The sequence below is a fragment of the Prunus persica genome, chromosome G3 (assembly GCF_000346465.2).
Source record: "Prunus persica cultivar Lovell chromosome G3, Prunus_persica_NCBIv2, whole genome shotgun sequence".
In the NCBI taxonomy this organism is placed as follows: Eukaryota; Viridiplantae; Streptophyta; class Magnoliopsida; order Rosales; family Rosaceae; genus Prunus; species Prunus persica.
This window is the reverse complement of record NC_034011.1, coordinates 5711002-5732510: the sequence shown is the minus strand read 5'-3', so window position 1 is coordinate 5732510 and position 21509 is coordinate 5711002. Positions and strand designations below refer to the sequence as shown.

Sequence of the window (21509 nt, the reverse complement as noted above, 5' to 3'; positions counted from 1 at the left end):
ATGAATCATGTGTAATTTCATAATCTTCTTGTGTAATCATAAAATGCTACGACTCAAAGGTCCAACTAATTTCTCACAACGCTTAAACACCCATACAATAGTGTGGAATGAATCTCTTTTTAAGTAAAAAAAATATAAGGAAAATGATAGATACTAGGTACAACTTTTTATAATTTTCAAATGCATAAACCAAAAAATCTAGCTTCACTTGGAATAGTTTAACATTAATCAAAAATAAAAACATGATATAAAAAATAAAAAACGAAATTTAAAACACCAAAACCCCACTTAGAAATCATTTTTAAAAATAATTGGAAAAATGAAATTATTAAATTATTAAAATTAAAAAAATTAAAAAAATTAAAGGCACACGACTTCATTAATTGAGGGACAAAGTGGGAAATGAGAGGAATTTGGGCGAGTAGTTGGCAACTTGGGTATTTTTTTGCTGGGCGCGAAGCTCAAGAACGTGACCGTTAGACGGTGGACTGTGGAGCATCGTGGTCGGGACCAGAAATCTAAAAACACCACAACCCTCAAAACACCCCCCACTCGCCCCTCCACGTCACGTCACTCTCACTCCCCCCTCCTACCCTATGGTATTAAAGAAAAGCCCTCCACTAGGCCCCATCTTGTCCCTCTGCCTGCTCCTCCCGCCCGCCACGTGGCATTCCGGGATAGCCTGTCGAAACGACACTGTTTCAGTTTAATTTAATTTGACACCATTCTTCTCCAAAATGAGAAATTCTTGCATATTACGAAGATAGCATTCATCTAATTATGTTTTATTATATGAAATGTTTATCACGAGTGACAGAATGTAATTGACAAAACAATATTATTCCCGCGCCATACAAGTTTTTCTCCTCTGGCGCACGAAAACCAAAACGTTTGGGGCTTGTTTTTATCGGATTCTTTTTGGGCGCAAGAGTCCATGGGAAGCGTTAGTATGTTTGCAGAGGGAGGTAACTACTACTGGTAAGCACGTCAGCCACCAGCTTTTACTTTCATTATTTTTTTTTTGTCGACTTTCAACTTACAAGTTACAACTACATGACATGCTCCCCACATCAACATGAAGGTGACTCTTTGAATATAATTTAAATTTAATTGGTGGATTATCTAGATAATCTCCCTGTGCTTTCTTTTCAAAATTAACATGGATGGTTAGTTGGAAAAGGAAAAAGAAAAAGTATTCAAGAGATAATATGCTTTCTTTTCAAACAAACCCTCTCAAAGATATTGGATGAAATGCTGATTCAACTTGTGTTTGTCTGGTAGGGGGAAAAATCAAATTGTGATAATTATTACACAACATTATTTTCACATCCATAATTGTGCTATATTTGAGCTATACTATAAGCTCCTTTTTCTTTCTTTTTTCCAACAAGTCATTCCTACTTACCTATCAATCGCACTTTAAAATTTAATTTTACAATGTAGAGAATTTACTTTAACATATTTGTCAAACTGTAATTCGTATAAATGAAAATAACCGAACGGTCATTCTTTTTCCAATATGTTAGCTATAAGTAACTCAACATTCGGGAATCTTTTAAAAAATAAAATAAAATTTGGGATTATTATGAGAAGATTTTAAAGTAGTTTTGTTTAATCCCCTAGTTGAAAAATAGGTGGGTTAATCTACTTTTTTTTTTTAAGAATAATACAATTTGGAAAACTTAAACAGAAGACTGGCATTAGATCTAAAAGCTGACAAGAAAATTTTGAAATGTGGAAACATAAGAAGCAGAAGATTAAAAAACTTATCACCCATTTAATTAAAAATAATTTATGAAGAGTCAATAGACAAAGTCACAATTTCACGGAGGGATGAATGTATTGATCTTTGACTTTACAACTGCAACGCCGGTCAAGGCGCGATTCCATAAGCTTCGAATGTGCATTTATATATATATAAACTAATTAATAATTAATTTTTATTTATTTATTTATACATATATTAACAGAGAGGTTTGTGTATGAAACAAGAAAATGGAGGTCAAGGCCTCCACACAAATGGTGAAGAATTATTAAAAAAATAAGAAAAAGTAATATTTTTAAATTGCGAAATGGCGCGACTGTTCCAAGTTGTAATGCACCAAGACACCCAATCTCTTTTGAAAAGCTATCTGTCATTAGCTATTTTAAACACTAACCCCTCCAAAAAAATAAAAATAAAAAAAGAATATTTTTTCAAGGGTTACAAAAATATTTATTCCTCTATTGGGCAATAAGAATGCTTGGCATAACTCGGTGGTGTAATGTTAGTAGTGGAGACGGCAGTTAAGGCTTTGTTGGATAAAATAGAATCTGTAATTTTTAAGTTTCATGGTCTAAATAGTGTGATCAAGTAGCAAACTTTCTAGCAAAATATGCCTTTTATCACGTTCGAATTTTAATGTATTTTGGGTAAATCTATATATATAAAGCAAAAGGCAGAGAATGGTGAAACATTCAAAATACCAGAAAATGCCCTTGGTTTGCAAACATTAAGAATTCAAATTATTAATTAAATGAGGATAATATGATAAATTCACACTTTTTCATATTTAAAAAAATTAAAAGAAAAAGAAAAGGCAGATAATGGATCCTATTTTTATGGAACACAACTACCCATTATCTTTTTTAATTCTAAAATAAATTTACTTATTTTTTTAAAAAAACCTCTCGCAAGTGCGGAAGCGCGTGCAGAGAGGCTAGTATAAGTGATAGTTTAAATTATACGACATATGAAGGTTTCTCACACACACACACTATTAAGATGTTATGGGAGTTCGAACCTAATACCACTGCTCTGGAAGTAAAGGTCTTTTTCTACTGGGCTAGATCCCGTTGGCCACATTCGATCATTCTTGAGAATTCACTCTTAAATGAAAAAAATAAGAGGTGAAAAGAGTGAGAGTCAAATTTTTATTATGAATGTCAAGTGAGTATTTTATCATTTTGAAGTATGAGAGACAAATAGGATGAGAATCAAACTCTTATCATGAATGAAAGTTATGCACTTTATCGCTGAAACTATAACGATATATAAACGAAGAGTTAGACCCAAAGAGAGTGGAGAATCAAACTCTTGTGATGAATACAAAATATGTACTTTTATAAGAAGCCACACACCTTATCTGTCTCCAAATAAAGTTGATCAAATTGCCCTAGTTTAGTGTTTGTGCTTAATTCTCATCTTATTTGTATGTAGTTGGAATTCTTTGATGAGTGAGAAAGCAATGAATTTTTTTTCTCTCACTGGAGAATGGGACAAAAGGGAGGGTACTTGGACATGAAAATGGGACATAAAGGAAGATGCAAAAGCATGAAATTTGAGTCATCCTGTCACTCCAATTAAGGTGCTGATGTGTCGCTGGGGCCCCTCCATGTCACTTTCCAAGCAGAAAATTGGACAAACAGATTCCTAAAATTTGAGGGAAATGAAAGAATCACTTTATCTTTCTCAGTCTCTGAAAAATTGTGTGGAGGGAGAGGGAAACTTTCACAATGGAATACTTTGCCTCCTGTTGTCCTCCTCTCCAACCAAACAGGCTAGCAAAGAAATATCATGTGGACCAGTAGGTCCACTACCAGTCATCATATTTAAAATAAAATAAAAATCAAGTAAAAATGAGTTGTAAAATTCATGTTTTGGTGAAAATTTTGAATGATCATGTGCAGAAGATCACAGAATCTGATCAAACTAATTAAATATAATTAATTAAGAATTTAAAAAAAACTGTCAACAATCTATCAGTACAGGCACCAACCTAACATGATTTGGTGTCAATTGCTTAACCGTTCAACTAATAAGATTTATTATATGTAATACATTAAAAGATGAAGTCTTACGAATGCAGTTTAAAGGTAACTTCTCTCGCAATTACGAGTGCATTAAAGAGTATATACATTATAGAAAATTACTCTTTTTTTAAAGTGCATATGTCACTTCCCTAAGCAAGTTGAAGAATTGGGTGGCCTACAAATGGTGTATAATTCCTACGTGATTTGATTTGATGAAATTTATAGGGATGGTTTGTTTTGGTTTTCTTTATCGACAGGTTAATGATGGGCAATTAGATTCTTAATATGTGGCCGTTTCAGTGTCAAAATCAAGTATTTGAAAGTTGAAGCATCCTAGTGGACATTAATGGAAATTGAATGGATGATAACATGGAAAGGGAGATTGATGCTCTATTATTATACATATAAATTATTTGAAGATTTTTTTTATTTTATGAAATAGTAATTGAAGATTGATATATTTTTCTTAAGTTTGGAGAATTTGTGGTTTTTTAGCATAAGCGATTGAGGGAAGGGGGTTTACACTAAGGCCAAAAGTCACTTTTAGTCCCTATAGTTTGGCACTTCAATCACTTTTAACCCTGTAATTTTAATTCCGTCAATTTTGTCATTGCAGTTTCATATTTGTAGTAATTCAAGGACATGTTAGTATTATTGTCAATTTCTTTCACAATACAAGGGACAATTTCGTTAATCCAAAACCCTTTAGAGTAAAAGCTTGTCTGAAATTCTCTCCATTTCATATTAGGGCTCGAAATTCAACCACTAATCCCAATTTTTGAAGAACCCTAAACCCAAATGACCAATTTCAAGCCCTAATATGAAATTAAGGAGGTTTTAGACGAGCTTTTATGCTCAAGGATTTTGGGTTGACGAAATTGCCCCTTGCACCGTCAAAGAAATTGACAGGAATACTAACTTATCATTGAATTGCTACAAATACAAAACTACATTGTCAAAATTGATAGAATTGAAACTACATGATTAAAAGTAGTTGAAGTGCTAAACTGCAGAGACCAAAAATCACTTTTAACCTTATACAAATATTCATAAAGTGCCTGGAAGTTCCCAACCTCTGACCATTTCTTATTTTTTTGAGAAAGATGATTGATATATTTTTCTTAAGCTTGGAGATTAATTGGTGAAGTTAACTTCAAAAAGGATAGGTGATGAATCCTTTCTTTTAGTATTTGTTTGTTAATTATTTCAATATTGAATATTTGGTTGGAGATTGAAAGGAGAGAGAGAGTTGGATGAAGTAGACAACTTAGATAGACACGTGAGAATCTTAGATACCTATATATTTGATTTGCAATGAGGATGAGATTCTTCTGTTGGACTATCCCCTCCGACGTTTTTTTTTTTGTTTTTCTGTTGAGAAAATAGCAAGATATTAAGTACATATAATCAATTACTTATTTCTCATTCTTGAGAACTAATTGTAGAATTAACGTATAATTTTCAAAGCTCGTATTTTAAATAATGTGACACTTTCCTTTAATGAACCTCGCTTATTTACAAAGTCAACTCACATAGAAATGAGAAATTGAAATAATTTCAGTATTCATTTCAAATAAATAATCAAAATGAGGAATGAAATGACCAGCTAGTACCATTATTCCTTTGCAACTAGCTAGACAGGAGGACCCCAAATAATTAATTTCATCCTCTAAACCAACAGCATGTTTGATTTGAATCCCAATTCTTGTGTTAAAAAATCCTCTCACCCTCCATTTATTTTCTTTTGTTTTTGTTAGTTTTTTATTTTGCCACCTACTTTGTTGGCTATGTAAACTGTAAAGAATCCAAAATGCAGGCAGCTTCTTCCTCCATAGGAATCTGTGTTTACTGTTTACTGGTCCCTTCTTTCTCTGGACTTTTGCAGCCACCAACTCCCAATAGAAAAGAAACCCACAACAAAACAAGAAAAAGTTACAAGTATTCTTTACCCCCTTTGGATTTTTTCCCTTTGATCTGACACTGATTATAACTTCCCATAAAAAAAAATATTACCTTTCCCGATCAAATTATAGGAGGAAGAAAGTCCAACTTCCTACAATTTTTTATTTTTTATTTTATTTTTTTTTGGGAGTTGGAAACAATGGCAATATTTCAAATTCATTACTTTTTATTTTTATTTTTGTTATCACTATAATATAATTAAGCTTAGCTGCCTAAACGTTTGTTTGTCAATTTCGTCGCCTTGAGAGTCATCAGTTTTGTCACAATGTAGCCGTTACATTTGAAAGTTTGAATTCTAGAAGATTGATGACAGTTAGATGCATAAGAGTTTCAATTTTAGTGGGACATATATTTGAAAGTGATCTTGATGGGATAATTAGCCTCCTCAATATTTTTGTAGTCCGCTTTATTATCGTAAGAAATAAAGAAGAACAAAAAAATGTATTGAATTGATAAGTTTTGCTACATGCCTATACATATGCAATGAGTAATTTTTAGAGATATCATATTTTTATCGCCTTAATTCATCATATTTATGTCACATTTGATGTGTTTTTCAAATTTGTTATTACAATAAAATGTTCTCTTTTCTTATCAGTAAGGCAAAGGAATTTGAATTTAAATTTTTTTTCAACGTTGAAAGAATATGGTTTGTTTTGCATAATATTGTGATTCGATGTGTGAAACCAAAATAATGTGACATATATCTTTCTTTGTTTTGTTTTTTAGGTAAATACTACGAGGTGTGAAACCAACATAATGCATTCATGCCATTGAAGCACCAGACAGTCCGCTAACTGGAGGTGGCAGTTTGCCAACCACACCACACCTTGTAGTCGACATATATATTTCATTATCATAGAGAAAGGGCTGGTTTTTCAAGCTTTTTTTTTTTTTTTAAATAAGCAGCTGAAATTTAAATATACATGCAATAATTCCTTAAATTTCTTTATAAAAGGAAAAAAAAAAAAAACTATGCGTGCATTCATTTTAAGACAAAAATAAAAAATAACTTGTATGACCTATTGAAGTTGTCTTTTATGCGCAATAGAAATATACTTGAGATCGAGTTTTGTATGTGTAATAGGTTTTTTAATGTGAAGACAAGAATGAGTCAGAAAAATGAAAAGTGTACAGTCAATTTTTATACTCCATGAATAAGTCATGGAATACGCTTGTTGGTTTCGATAACACACTCCTAATCATAGTTAAATAAGAGAAAATGATGGGTGTGAATGCTTAATTGTAGTTAACAAATAATTTTCATGGTAAAGCACCCATCTCTACATACCGTGATAAGTACTCGATTCTCACAATAATTTTCAATGCAACATAATAGAACAACTTGATTTAAACATGAAAATAGTAGGATAAGTTGATCAGACGTACTAGACATGAATTTCATAAAACACGATTAAACATATCATTTTTATGTCAAATAACAATAACAATGATTTTGGCACGATAAACTCATTTTAGACTTTTAACTAGTACTGTACAACGAAAAAAAAAAGTGAATAATTTTTTCCTAGGGAATACCGTTGTTAAACTAGTGTCCGGCATGCTCTCATATAATGTTATACAGTTACTAACTCGAAAAGCTTAAGATAATAAAAAGAATTGGCCAACAATGCATATCAACCTTCATAATCTATGTAGGTCAACAAGAACTCAACACAAATAAACGAGTTGGATTAGTATTGAATCATATAACACGATAAATTAAACTTGTGATGTTAGAATTGATTAGTAATTCACCACACAAACTAACCCAAAGAAAAAAAAAACAACAACAACAAAAACATGACATAACCTAACTTGATTCTCACCCCTACACCTTATCGTGAACAAGTAGAAAATATAGAAACCTAGGGATTAATTGCACCTCCAAAGATTCCCAAAAATAAAGGCTGAGGCTTCCCTTGGGGGCCCAAAGCATCACCGTCCATTATCAAGATCAGAATTTAAATGTAGCTATAAAGCTTGATTAAGTAAGGACATTTATGGTGTCCAACAAGCTCTATCCTCTTCCACACACAAAAAAACATGTGGTTTGGTGTCATTTTCTTTCTTTTTCGGAAATCTAAGAAAAGGGATGTGTTGCAATGACACAAAGAATTCCCTTGAAGTAACCGAAATTGCAAGAGGACAAGTAAATGAGTTGGTTTTCTCTGTCTACAAGGATGGCGTTGTTGGGGGGTTAATTTTGTGCTACTATTGCTTTGCTGGATTTAAGCCATTTGTGTCTTTGGTGATAATACAAGTCCAAAGCAAGTGAAAGATGCATATTCCAAGAGAGGGAAGAGTTGGTGGATCTCATAATCAATTTTTTGTTGAAACAATGGCATCTTTGATATTATAAATTCAAAACTACTGTTTTTTTCAATTGTTAATCAATGCGGGATTCAAATTTGGGACACCTTTTAGTATTGCATCAGATAAATATCACTAAATCAATAGCTAGCTGGACGAGATTAAATTATGAAAAATTTGAACACGTATCCGTTTAGAAATAGTAATTCTGAATTATACATCAAAATATGATTTGCGGGATTTGAAATTGAGACTTACTTTAACCAAGTGGAAATGGGTTACCACTAGACCAAACTTTTATTCACAAAAGCACTTTGACTCTTTAAATTTACAAGTTTTGGGGTATCTCTCCCACACTCACGTAGTGTGTGGAAATGTAACTGTGTGATCAACAAATTCTGTCATGAAGCTAAAGTATTTTCAAATTGTTTGGATTGCTTGCTAAAATAAGACAGAAATCTTGGTTGGTTTCGTGGCCCAGTTTGGTCCAAATGTCAAGTGGGATGAGCTGTATCCACCCTTATGGCAATTTTGCTGATTATGTAGCCTAGTCGCTCTTATCCCAGCTTTGGGCCGTAAGTCAAGGCGAGATGAGAAATCCACACGTCTGAATATGAACTCGTAGATTGAGTTTTTAACTGTGTTTTCCAGAGTTTAGCCAAATTGATAATTGTGTTTTCTAAAGTTTATAATCGTATTATCTCAACTTACTACGTGTTGTAGCTCCTCTGTAATAGAAAACATAAACTAGTTGCTGATGGGTTAGTTGCCATCACTATTTGGGCTGCACTAGATGTAGGGATGTTCTGGGTTGTTTTTGGCTAGTTTTTCATTGGCTCTAAGCCCATCTTTACATTGACATTGACATAGTTAATTTGTCACATATAGGGTAAGGTAGTTGGTGATGCCAAAACTGACAACTCCAAACATAATTAGTGTCCTAGACTCCTAGTTGCGCACTCAGACATATCCGAATAAAATAATGCACAAAGCTACAAACTAATATAATCTTTGCCTCCAAAATTGCCCATAAAAAGTTCAATAAAATCATGCACTAAACAAATTTATATAATTTAAAATTTTTAAAAAAAAAACAGTTCACAAGTCAACACCATTCTAATAGTGGTGGACTCCACCAAAATTAGTCTGTCAACTTTAAGATTGTTGGTGACCTCATCATAGAACTACATAAACTTTTTCTAACATGAGTTGTAGGGGTAAATGTGTGTACAAGAATTCTATAGTGAGAGTCTTATATATGGCTTTTAGGTGAGGCCTTATTTCTTTATCGTTGGATCAAATTTGTTAGCCGTTGAATTAAATTGATTAGCATTATCCCACGATTAAGAGATATAACCTGACTTAAGAGCCATATATAAAGTCCTCACTATAGAATGACTCAATGCCTATAATTACTTAAGCTACAAACCCTTGCAAATTTGAGATTTTGTTATAATCGACGGATTAGCATCGGAGTAAATAGCAAGGGTCATGGGCCATGGAATGGAGCCTCCCAAAACGGGCTAAATAGATTGGCCCATGGGCCGAATCTAATCTCAATTGTAATATCTATCCCCATCCTACAAAGGCCAAAAAAGTCCTTTCGTATTAACTTATTCACTTGTGTATGAAAGATACAATGACGTGTCTCTCAACAAAATACGGGGAGATTACGTGTTGGACTGCGCGCCTTCACCTGTCGAGGTAGGTGGTATGGTCCGTCTAAACCCTTTTCGCCACGTGACCAAACCTTTCACCCAATCACCGCCGATCATTATGGACCCCACATTAAACTTGCGCCCGTCCACCGCAAGTTGAACCTGCTGGGACCCACCCATTGCAATGGAGCAAGTTGTTTGGGCATGGTGGCAAGCCTCGCTGGCTTGTGGCTTTCAACACCATAATAAAATAATAATATACATGTGAGTGATACTATGTGTCTCGTGGCATGATTGCTCATGCTCTCTCTTTAATAAAGTTTTTATAATTTTGGACCTTCCAGTGCAAAGTTGGGGGTGCTGACTGCTGCTTTATATCAAGATAATGTTAAAATATGGGATTTGCAAAAATATTATGTCTCGTGTAGAAATTGTTTTGGGCCGTTCAATTTCAATTATATATAATATACATGTGCTGATACGCATAAGCACTAGGTAAAAATATGGCAACAACTACAGGTTTTTGAATTTGAGATTACACTATTCGTCATGGAATCTGAATCTGAGATTATTTTACGTCATAATTATGTATGGAGTAATGACTTTGGTACTTCAAATATAACCTTAAATAAGTTTACACGCTCTTTATCTGTATGAGCGTAGACAATCGTGAAAGATGACCTTTTGAAGTACCAAAATCATCTCCCTTATATACACTAACAAGCTTCAAAACATTCCGAGTATATCTGATGCTCTTAATCAGTGGGTTTAATTTGTCCCTTCTTTGGAACAGGGAGAGCAAGCAAAAGCATAGAGATGAGAGTGCCCTGTTGGTGCAAACTGTACTTTACAGCGATTGAGTTTTGGTCCCTTAAAATTGCTTACAGTATGTGTGTGAATAAGTAGGTGCTCTTGTTGGTGCAAACGTGCAGCTACCTCACAACTTCATTGTCTTTATGTGTGCCCATTCATTTGGTATGAAAAAAATGTGGAATTTCAGCATAAACGTGACCAAGTTGAACTTTTTTTAGGACCAAGAAACAAAAATACAATCAGGATTCCTTAAGATTCTTCATATTCTTGCGATCATATATAAATATTAGAGAGCTTCAGTTAAGGGATTCAGACATCCTTGCAGGGTTTACTATGCATTGTATTTCACTAATCCAAACCGTATATTTTATAGATATTCATTCAAATATCATATCTACAAAAAAAAAAAAATCACTTGAATCCGATAGCATTTGATCACTCAATTAAATTATTGAAATTTGAGTACTTTCTTGAAGCACCGTATTTAATAATTTTGTATGACACAATTAGATGTTGAAAGGGTTTTCGATTTGTCTGATTTTTTGCAGGGATAATCTATGAATGTAGACTTAAAATATAGATGGTTCGGATCGTTGAAAAAAAATTTGTTGCTGGTCCTAAATGGTGTCCCTCAAATAAAATTATTTGAGAGATCTCTTAATAAAAGGGAACTATATATATATATATATATATATTAGCTTTAAGGAGATGTAAAGCATAAAATTAGCATACTAAATACAAATATTATGCACACATATACTTGTTTCAAATCAGAATCTTGTTTCACGAAAGACGTGTTATACATGAAGAATCCGTAAGCCTTGCATGAGCATATTGAGGTTGAATATGCACACATATACTTGTTTCAAATCAGAATCTTGCAAGAAACACACACGACTCTCTTAAGCTAGCAGAACAGTTGCCGGAAAGCAAAAATATAATGAAATTTGACTGTTGGTGGTGTGTGATTTGGACTAAACTATTTTTTTGAAAAAGAAATTGTATGATTCGACTGACGATAATGACCCGTGTGTTCAAAACCTTGATAGGCTTCTAGCTATCAAGTGGATGCTAAGAATCAGGTTAAGGGTTAATCCTTGTGGTTAGTTCGGATTTTCAATTTGATCCACGCGTTTTTCAATTGGTCAATTTTGCTCACGTGTTTCCTATGTTAGTCATTTTGACAATTTCCTTCTATTTTTGCCTTTAACGCACACACGTGACTCACACATAGAAATAAATTAGCATCTAATTAGGCAAAATTGACCAAATTTGTCAAATTCAAGACTGGTGGACTAAAATAAAAATTCAAGACTGGTGGACTAGGAAGATATCACGCCTGAAGATTGAGTAGTGGTAAATAAAACAGAAGGAGACATGTATAATCAGTAGTGGTAATACAATCAATATTTTAAATTGAAATTGAGTTCTCTTAGGAAAAAAATGAAATTCTTTTGAGTTTATTATAATTAAAATAAATAAATAATTGAATATATATATACTAAGTGTAACGCGGCCTTAAATAGGATAGAAAGGTCAGATATAGATATATTTAATTGGATTATAAGCATGATGCATGGAATCAAGAAATTCAATGTACTCATCTCTTTTACTAAACAGTGAATATAAAATTTTCCCATAACAAGTTTTATGGTTAAACATTGAATATAAAATTATTCCAAACAATTTTTATATAAACAGTGAATATAAATTTTTAAAAAACTGTGTTGTAAAGCTAAGTTTTTATACATCGGTCACTCATACTGCCAACAATATGTCATTCAATCAATTATCAAACTATATGTTTCACATTGTAGAGTGCATATTTGATAGAAATGAGATCCGCATGTTGGTAGGCTCCACTTTTATTAGATATGCGATTCTTCTAACATTATTCTTGATTGAAGTCCTAATTTTCTTCATCCTTCATCTAGTAGACTAACCAACTTACCGTTCAACAATATTCGAGGCAATTAGCGATTTGGGTAACTCGACCCAAATCGCAGAGTGCCCGTTTTGCTAAATAATATCAATTAAATTTTATTATAGAAAATACTTTTTTTTTGAGACAAAGACAATATATTGCATTTATATTTCAAGCATAAAGGCCGTTAGCCACAAGAGCCGATACAAATACAGATAACCACTCCTTTCGTTTGGATGAAAGAATTGAAAATTACATATAATTCTAAAATGACGTAATTTATATTTCCTCATTTCAATTTCTGGCAATTGATAATTTTAGTGTTTAGATTTATGTATGTTGAATTTTGTAAATGACACTATAAAAATTATGAAATGACACCTATTTTGGTGGAAATTATACTTGAAAAATTGAGATCATTTAATAAATTCTGTGCTTAAGTTACCAAACGAGGGAATTGTCAATTTCTCTATTTAAATTTCCGACTTTTAGCTAAATTTTGAGTTATTTTCCTTCAACTAAACGGAGAGAGGTTGTTACAAATACGAAAGTGTAGTAACCACAAAGAGTTAATCCAAATACGGAGGACTCCATCATTAACATTAGGCGCACAAGTGTACCTCCACAAATAATCATAAAGTACAAAGATACGGATAACTCAACTGCCAATGTTAAGTTCACAAATGTACCTCTACAAATAGCGATAGAGTGCAAAGAAATTCCGACAAATAGCAAATACCTACATGCACATAGGTCATGCAAATCTATTATTATAATTAAAATATCTTCATCTTGGGTGTAAACAACCATTTTTTTTATAATAGAGTTGATGAATTAAAATATAATTTATGGCTCCAATTTTAAAAACCACTACTCCAGAAGATTCAAGCCAAGAGCCAACCCTAGGAGGAACGGACGGCGGAAGCACACATCATCAATGAATGATTTCACATCCCACAAATTTATAACCCCACATGTAACTTTCAGAGGCCTCTAAAGTATCAAAAAGTGAAAAATATCTCAAGGGTTTTTTCTGTTTCAGTTTTGGCCTAACTCAAGGGCGCTTTGGTCGTCTTACAAAGCAGGTGCATTTTGGTCAATGTACTTGCACAGGAATCATTCTTTGGCTAACTTGTCTTGTGGGATGCTTTTTCAACTGCCCGACTGTCTCTGACCCGTCCATTTTCCGTATTTGCCTCTGGTCACAGTTTCACTTCCTTTTGTGTTAAATTGTGTTTAGAAAAAAAAAACTTGTCATCTTGTTAACAGATGGAGTATTTGTTTTGTGGGTTAGGAACAGATTGAGAGAAATTAAGCTCTGCACTTTCTGAAACCCTTTTTTGATTAACATTTCAGGCTGGGAAAAAAAATCTCTAGAATTTTTGTTTTTCCTTTCTCAACCTTTGAGAGGGGCTGTTTGGTTTGTTTCTTCATTTGGTATAAATAGATATTTGTATCCACCCTTTACACTCTCTCTGAAAATCAAATCTTTTTTCTTCAGCCACCTTATCTTCCTCACTTCCCTTATCTGTGTCTCTCTTCATGTTCTTCTCTTGAAAAAACCTACTTCTGGATTTTCTTGAAGGGACCTAAGGGAGACATGGATGCTGTTTTGCAGACCAAAGGGCTTCTCTCCCTGCCTTTAAACCCCAAGACCAGAGTGTTTCAACCATCTCTGGGCTTAAAGCAAAGATCTTTCTCCACAAAACCCAAAACCCCAACTGGGTTATCTTTGTCGTCAAATGGGTTACAGAAATTTCAAGGCTTTATCTCAAAGACTCATGGGTTTGGCACAAAAGAGAGGAACTTGTTCATCTGCAGGGCTGAAGCTGCTGCTGCTGCTGCTGATGGGCAGCCAGCATTCGGGGAAACTGAGAAGCCCAAGTTCTTTGGTATTGAGGCTGTAACCCTCAAGAAGATTGTTCCGCTTGGGTTGATGTTCTTTTGTATCTTGTTCAATTACACAATCCTCAGGGACACAAAGGATGTGTTGGTTGTAACAGCTAAAGGGAGTAGTGCAGAGATTATACCATTTTTAAAGACCTGGGTGAACCTTCCTATGGCTGTTGGCTTCATGCTCTTGTACACAAAATTGTCTAATGTTTTGTCTAAGAAGGCTCTCTTCTACACTGTTATGCTTCCATTTATCGCCTTTTTCGGGGCATTTGGATTTGTCTTGTATCCTCTCAGCAATTATATCCACCCAGAAGCGCTTGCTGATAGCCTGCTCAACACTCTTGGCCCAAGGTTCCTTGGTCCACTCGCAATCTTGAGGATATGGAGCTTTTGTTTGTTCTATGTCATGGCTGAATTGTGGGGGAGTGTGGTGGTTTCTGTGCTTTTCTGGGGGTTTGCCAATCAGGTAATTTCCTTGTCATGTGATTCATGTCTGCATAATCGGGATTTGATTGCTTGCCTGCCAATCAGGAATATAATTTTAAAGATGAGTTGATGTTTATTTCATGATTTGATTGCTTGTGTACCCATACACGTTTTCTGGATTGGTTATCATTTTTTCCAGTCTCAGTTTCTTAACATGGTTGGTACATATGTTGTTTGTTTTATAGATATGTTTAAAAATGAGGAATTATTTAAAACCTATATATGTCTGTATACTGTGCCAGTTTATCAAAAATGGAAGTGAAATATGTTTTGAGATTGGAATTGGAGGCTTGATTTTTTTTCAGTTATCTGATTGTGAATGGTGCTCTGTTCTATCCTTATTAATTAAACAGGAAAAAATTGATCTCTCTTTTTAGATGGTTTTCTCTTCTGTTTGCCACAGCAGACTGGACAAGGATTAACTTTGGCTATTTGTAATGACCCCAGTTGAGTAGTATCATATACCAAGATATGGACTCTTATAGAATACAAGAAATGATCTTTGAAGTTTTCATTCGTCTGAATTTAAGGTCTTCGCCCTAATGTTAGTGACTGGAACTTAAATAAATAATGTTGCATGGATTTTATGCAGATAACTACCGTAGACGAAGCAAAAAGATTCTACCCCCTTTTCGGACTGGGAGCGAATGTTGCTCTTATTTTCTCAGGCAGGACAGTGAAGTATTTCTCTAATTTGAGGAAAAATTTGGGTCCTGGAGTTGATGGTTGGGCCCTGTCCTTAAAGGGGATGATGAGCATTGTTGTGTTGATGGGGTTCACAATCTGTTTCCTGTACTGGTGGGTAAACAATTATGTTCCTCTTCCCACCCGCAGCAAGAAGAAGAAGGTAATCTTCCGCAGCAAGACTATCGTGTTAATCATATTTGAATTGTGTTGATACGTTGGCTGCCTGAATCTGTTCAATTTTGGTCCCTTCTATTCATATTAGTCTGTTCTGTTTATCTGCATTACTTCTTATCATGGCACCATCTGTTAATATGTTGCTGGGAAGTTGAAAAAATAACATAATTTTGTTTACTCTCTTATTGTGGTCACTGATCACTGGTCATTGTTGAAGCGACCTGAATTCCATAGCAATATTTTTATAATTGGCCAATTTTGTATTCTCTTAAGTTTGGTTAACAGGGTGCTGAAATGAATTCGCAATGCTTGAAAGCTATGTTGGTCACTGGTCATATATATTGAAGAAAGCCTGTGATTTCCAGTTTATCACAAAATTATGAACTTTAGTTAATATGATGGATGGCATCTTTTTTAACTTCTATTTACTTTGCAGGAGAAGCCCAAAATGGGGACAATGGAGAGCTTGAAATTTTTGGTGTCTTCAAGATACATCAGAGATCTTGCCACTTTGGTGGTTGCATATGGTATTAGCATCAACCTCGTGGAGGTTACATGGAAATCAAAGCTCAAAGCTCAGGTATGCCTTAGCTGGGTGTCTTAATCTTGCCTATATTATGAATTACTAATTGATAATCCTCACTCTTCTTGTTCCACTGTGAGTTGTGCAGTTTCCAAGCCCGAATGAGTACTCTTCTTTTATGGGTGACTTCTCAACTGCCACTGGAATAGCAACTTTCACAATGATGTTACTCAGTCAAGTTATATTTGAAAAATATGGATGGGGAGTTGCTGCGAAGATCACACCTACAGTTCTACTTCTGACTGGAGTCGGTTTCTTCTCTCTGATCTTGTTTGGGGGTCCACTTTCACCTGCTATTACAAGCCTTGGGATGACTCCACTTCTTGCAGCTGTATATGTGGGTGCTTTGCAAAACATTTTCAGCAAGAGTGCCAAGTACAGCTTGTTTGATCCATGCAAAGAAATGGCATACATTCCCTTGGATGAGGACACCAAGGTTTGGACTCATACTCACAACTCAGTGCTTTAGATTTTGGCTTAGCCAATAGTTTAGGGAGATTTTAATTAGGGACCTCTTTAATGGAGAGGTTTCAGTCATCTTGGAATCATGTTTATCAGGAAAAACTTCGAGTTTTCTAATTTGAGTTTCATTTTGAGCCCTTTCGTGTTTACTTTCCTTGTTAACTTCTTGCTGTAGGTCAAAGGAAAGGCAGCCATTGATGTTGTCTGCAACCCATTGGGGAAGTCTGGTGGTGCTCTGATTCAGCAGTTTATGATTTTGACCTTCGGGTCACTCGCGAACTCAACACCTTACCTTGGAGGTGTACTTCTGCTGATTGTTCTTGCATGGCTGGGAGCAGCCAGGTCTCTAGACACCCAGTTTACTGCATTGCGACGGGAAGAAGAGCTCGAGAAGGAGATGGAAAGAGCGGCAGTCAAGATCCCAGTAGTGGCTCAAGAGGGAAGTGGGAACGGTTCTCTTGCCAGCGATTCAGTGCTGAACCCAACAGCAGGAGACAGCGGTTCCTCTGGACCTCCACGCAACATATAATGTTTCCGGTTTAATCGCCAGATGGGAAGACCAAATAGGGTTGATGAGAAGCAATATTGGTGAAGTCTTGGTGGTAGGATCTTAGTTTGCTTTAAAATTAAGCATGCTTATGACTTCTTCTAAGCCCAGTTTTTTCATAGATATTGAAATTACCTTCTGTTTAGTTTTCAGTTCCTATATTTTGTAGAATTAGATTGAATTTACACCAATGGAATAAACCTAGTTGATTCATTATTACAAATATATTCTTGTTGCAAATGTGACATCAAATTTGGGCAGGAGAGAGGCAGATTTTGATTTAACAGACTAAATTTTCCCTTATAAATTTCCTTACTACAAATTACATTTTTTTTCCCTTTCTATCTAAGAGAGGTTTAAAATTTGGAATTTCTTTATGATATTTTGCCCCTCACCAACACCGCCCTGCTACGCTGGAAGGTGATAAATAGCGTCAATTTTTATTAATGAAATAATTTATAATAATAGAAAAAACCTAGGGTGTTGGGATTTTAGCCATTTTCAAATTATTATTATTTTAAAGAAAAAGTTATGGTGGTGACTTGCGGGACTTGGACTGCTCGAATCCATGCAAAATCTCCACCAAGGGTGTTCCCCATTGCGGATACTTTGCTCTGGGGACGAACATTCTGTATGAGTTCAAAATTGCTAACACCTAAGAGCCGTTTGATTCGTACAATCAACTTCTTGGGAATAAAAATATCATGAACTGAAAATGAAAGATGTACATTCATGTATTTGGAAACGCTGAGAAATGAAAATGACTACAAAAAAAAATTAAATTTGCTATTAAAAAAAAACTTGAAAGAATTCGATTCAATGTATTTGAAATAACTAGATGTAATACATTTGAAATAACCATATATGCAAGTAGTAATTTGAAATGCATTTGTTTTCTTCATTTCTTTCTTATTCAAAAATCTTGACATACAATGAATTGTAGTAGTCTAATATTACAATTTAATTTTATACTTCTAAATCCTTCGATTTGGAATCTTTCCATCCAAATGGACCTTTATTTCTATTTATTAAAAGTTACCAAGAACGCACATACCGAACATGGAAATGCAATTTCATACATATTTTCAAACTTCTAAACCTTGAACTAAACACATAATAAATTGTTTAGGAATGAATCCCATGTCTATTTCCCTAGAGGCAAGAATGGAAGATTATCATTTCCATATCTGGAAATGCTGGGAAATGATCACTAGGAAAGACCTTTATTTATATTCCCATTTTTGGTTTGTATAGTATTCACATGTTAGGTATTAGATTCCTAAGAAAGTATTTTACCAAACATGAGAATGACATCTCAACCCATTTTCAAGCTTCTAAACCTTAAACGAAACACAGAGCATAACGATTGTGTGAGCTCATTGGAGTCAAATTGGGCTCCACAACTGAAGAAACCCAACAATAATGTGATGGAGCAAATGGGCTGTTTTTCGCGGAGAGTCATACAACATAACTAATTCTAGAGTTGAAAATTCAAATTGACTCCATTCTTGACCCTTCTACATTGTTCATGCTCTTCGACCTAGATATTAAATAGCTATGACTCTTGGCCCATTGCCTTTGCTTAATGGGCTTCTCTCTACCTTGTTCTATCAATATAATGACGCTCTAAAATTGTGTTCGGTCACTAAGATTGAATTGGATTGAAAATAAAAACACTAATTCAATGATATGTTTTGTACTATAGGGGGTCGTTTGGTACACAGGGTTGGCTTGGACTGGCTTGGACTAAATTTAGTACCATGTTTGTTTCATTTAATTCTAGTTTTAGATGGGATTGCTAATACCGGGCCCACCAAAAACACCTCCTTAAGAGGGGATTACTAATCCTATGTAGAAAGGAAAGATTAGCTAGTCCTATGTTTACCAATGTATGAGATGCATATATTATATTGTAATACTAATAACATATATTACTATTATTATTATTATTACATACACATATACTATAATGTACATATATACATGTATATACACATATACAAGTATATATATATATACACATATATACATATATAATATATATAAATACATATAGATATATACACGTATATTATTATTATAATATACTCATATACACATACATATTAATATTATAATAATAGCATACATGTATACATGTATATATGTAACATATATTATATTATATATTAAGGTACATATATACACGTATATACATGTATATATATAAACACATATATACATATATAATATATAAATACATATAGATATATACACGTATATTATTATTATAATATACCCATATACATATGCATATTAATATTATAATAATAGCATACATGTATATATGTAATATATATTATTATAATACATATATATAAGTATATATACATATATGTGTATATATTATACCCATGTATGTATTATAATATACATATACACACGTATATAGACATATACATTATATATTTATACTATATGTATATATATTATAATATACATATATACACGTATATACATGTATATTATTATTATAACATACCCATATATATTATCTATTATATATACGTATGTATATGTATATGTATTATACCCATGTATATATTATAATATATAGATACACCTATATACACATATATACACATATATTATATACATGTATATATGTATATATATATATGTATATTATAATATATAATATATATACATATATTATATATACATATGTATTTTATAATATATATAATATATATGTATATATACATACATATATAATATACATATATACACGTATATACATGTATATTATTATTATTATTATAACATACCCATATATATATTATATATTATAATATACATACATATATATAAATATATATATGTATTATACCCATGTATATTATAATATACATACATATATATACACTTATATATATATGTATGTACGTTTATATTATTTAATATATATAATATTATTATAATATACTTATATACATATATATACATATATATTATATATATTATAAAATACATATATATATTTTTGAAAAAATAAAAAAATTATAGTCCTAGTCCAAGCATACACCAAACGCAGGATAAGTGTTATCCAATTTAGACCAAGCCAAGCCAAGCCAAGCCAGTCCCTAAGTATAGTCCATACCAAGACAGTCCTGTGTACCAAATGAGCCCTAGATGATTAAGGGTTTCGATTAATTGAAATGTGCTATTAGATGATTTAGTAGGATTAAACATAATCCAATCTAACTTAATCTCAACCTTTCAATAGAATTCATAATTCTACTACATTTGGCCATGAAGCATTTGACTGGAATTATAAATCCTATCAAATTACGTAATCAAACTCATCAAAACAGGCCCTAAAGGAAATATATTGGCCTTGGGCTAGCATGAGCCAAGTGGGCCCATACCAAACAATAGTGGGGCCCTGCGCACCCAGACGGGCCAGAGCTGCAGCTGGTGTTGGGAGGGCAGCAGCTAGCTACAGCTACCATCCAAAGTTAGGAACAAGAATGGAAGTTCACGTGCTGGTTGTTGTGCAAAATACAAGAACAGTAATCACCAAAAGAATACAAAATTGGCTCATACATTCGGCAGCAATATCCCATCACCTTCTTATTTTGTATCCACATTTCTCATTATTCTCGAGGTGATGTTGATTTTTTCCTCTTCTTACATCTTTTTCTTTTCCAACAATTAGGCAATCAAAGTGGTTGAATCTCCAAAATTCACAAAAAGCTTCATCTTCTTTTTGGGAGAAACGATAGTCGTATGTATTTATTGATTACATTACTGATCATATATATTTTTATGGAAGTGAAACATGCTCATGTTCTAAATAGATAAGTCATATCTCCAAGTGCATATATGGCACAAAATTATAGCATTGTCGTCAAGTCGATAGATATTCCTCATAGTTTTACCATGTCCATGCCCAAATTTTTAGAGAGAGAGAGAGAGAGAGAGAGAGAGAGAGAGAGTTTTGTTACGAGTCTCCTTTAATCTTGTGGGGGAGTCTTTTAAAGAGAGATACACCCTCATCGCCGATAGTCAGACACTACGCGTATAGTGGATGCACACTTCAATATTAGAATTTTAGAAATGTGAAACGATTCTAGCCTGAACTTACTCGAAACTCACGTCACCAGGCCTACAAATGTATATTATATATAGCTATCATAGTCACGTCAGAGATGTGTTATGAGCTTACACAGC

At 33.5% G+C, this 21509-nt stretch overlaps 1 protein-coding gene across 1 annotated transcript; it reads left to right on the top strand.

The window, feature by feature from the left end:
* Positions 13458-17551, top strand: LOC18782127 (plastidic ATP/ADP-transporter). The gene is made up of 5 exons (XM_007217565.2): positions 13458-14824; positions 15437-15691; positions 16142-16285; positions 16377-16724; positions 16926-17551. The coding sequence occupies exons 1-5, from the start codon at positions 14063-14065 to the stop codon at positions 17277-17279; spliced, it is 1863 nt and encodes a 620-aa protein (XP_007217627.1). The 5' UTR covers positions 13458-14062; the 3' UTR covers positions 17280-17551.

Excerpts from the sequence above, each read along its gene's own strand:
- LOC18782127 (XM_007217565.2), top strand. The coding sequence starts at position 14,063 with ATGGATGCTGTTTTGCAGACCAAAGGGCTTCTCTCCCTGCCTTTAAAC. Across the intron at positions 14,825-15,436 it reads TCTGGGGGTTTGCCAATCAG|ATAACTACCGTAGACGAAGC; the intron begins GTAATTTCCTTG and ends GATTTTATGCAG. Across the intron at positions 15,692-16,141 it reads CCCGCAGCAAGAAGAAGAAG|GAGAAGCCCAAAATGGGGAC; the intron begins GTAATCTTCCGC and ends TTTACTTTGCAG.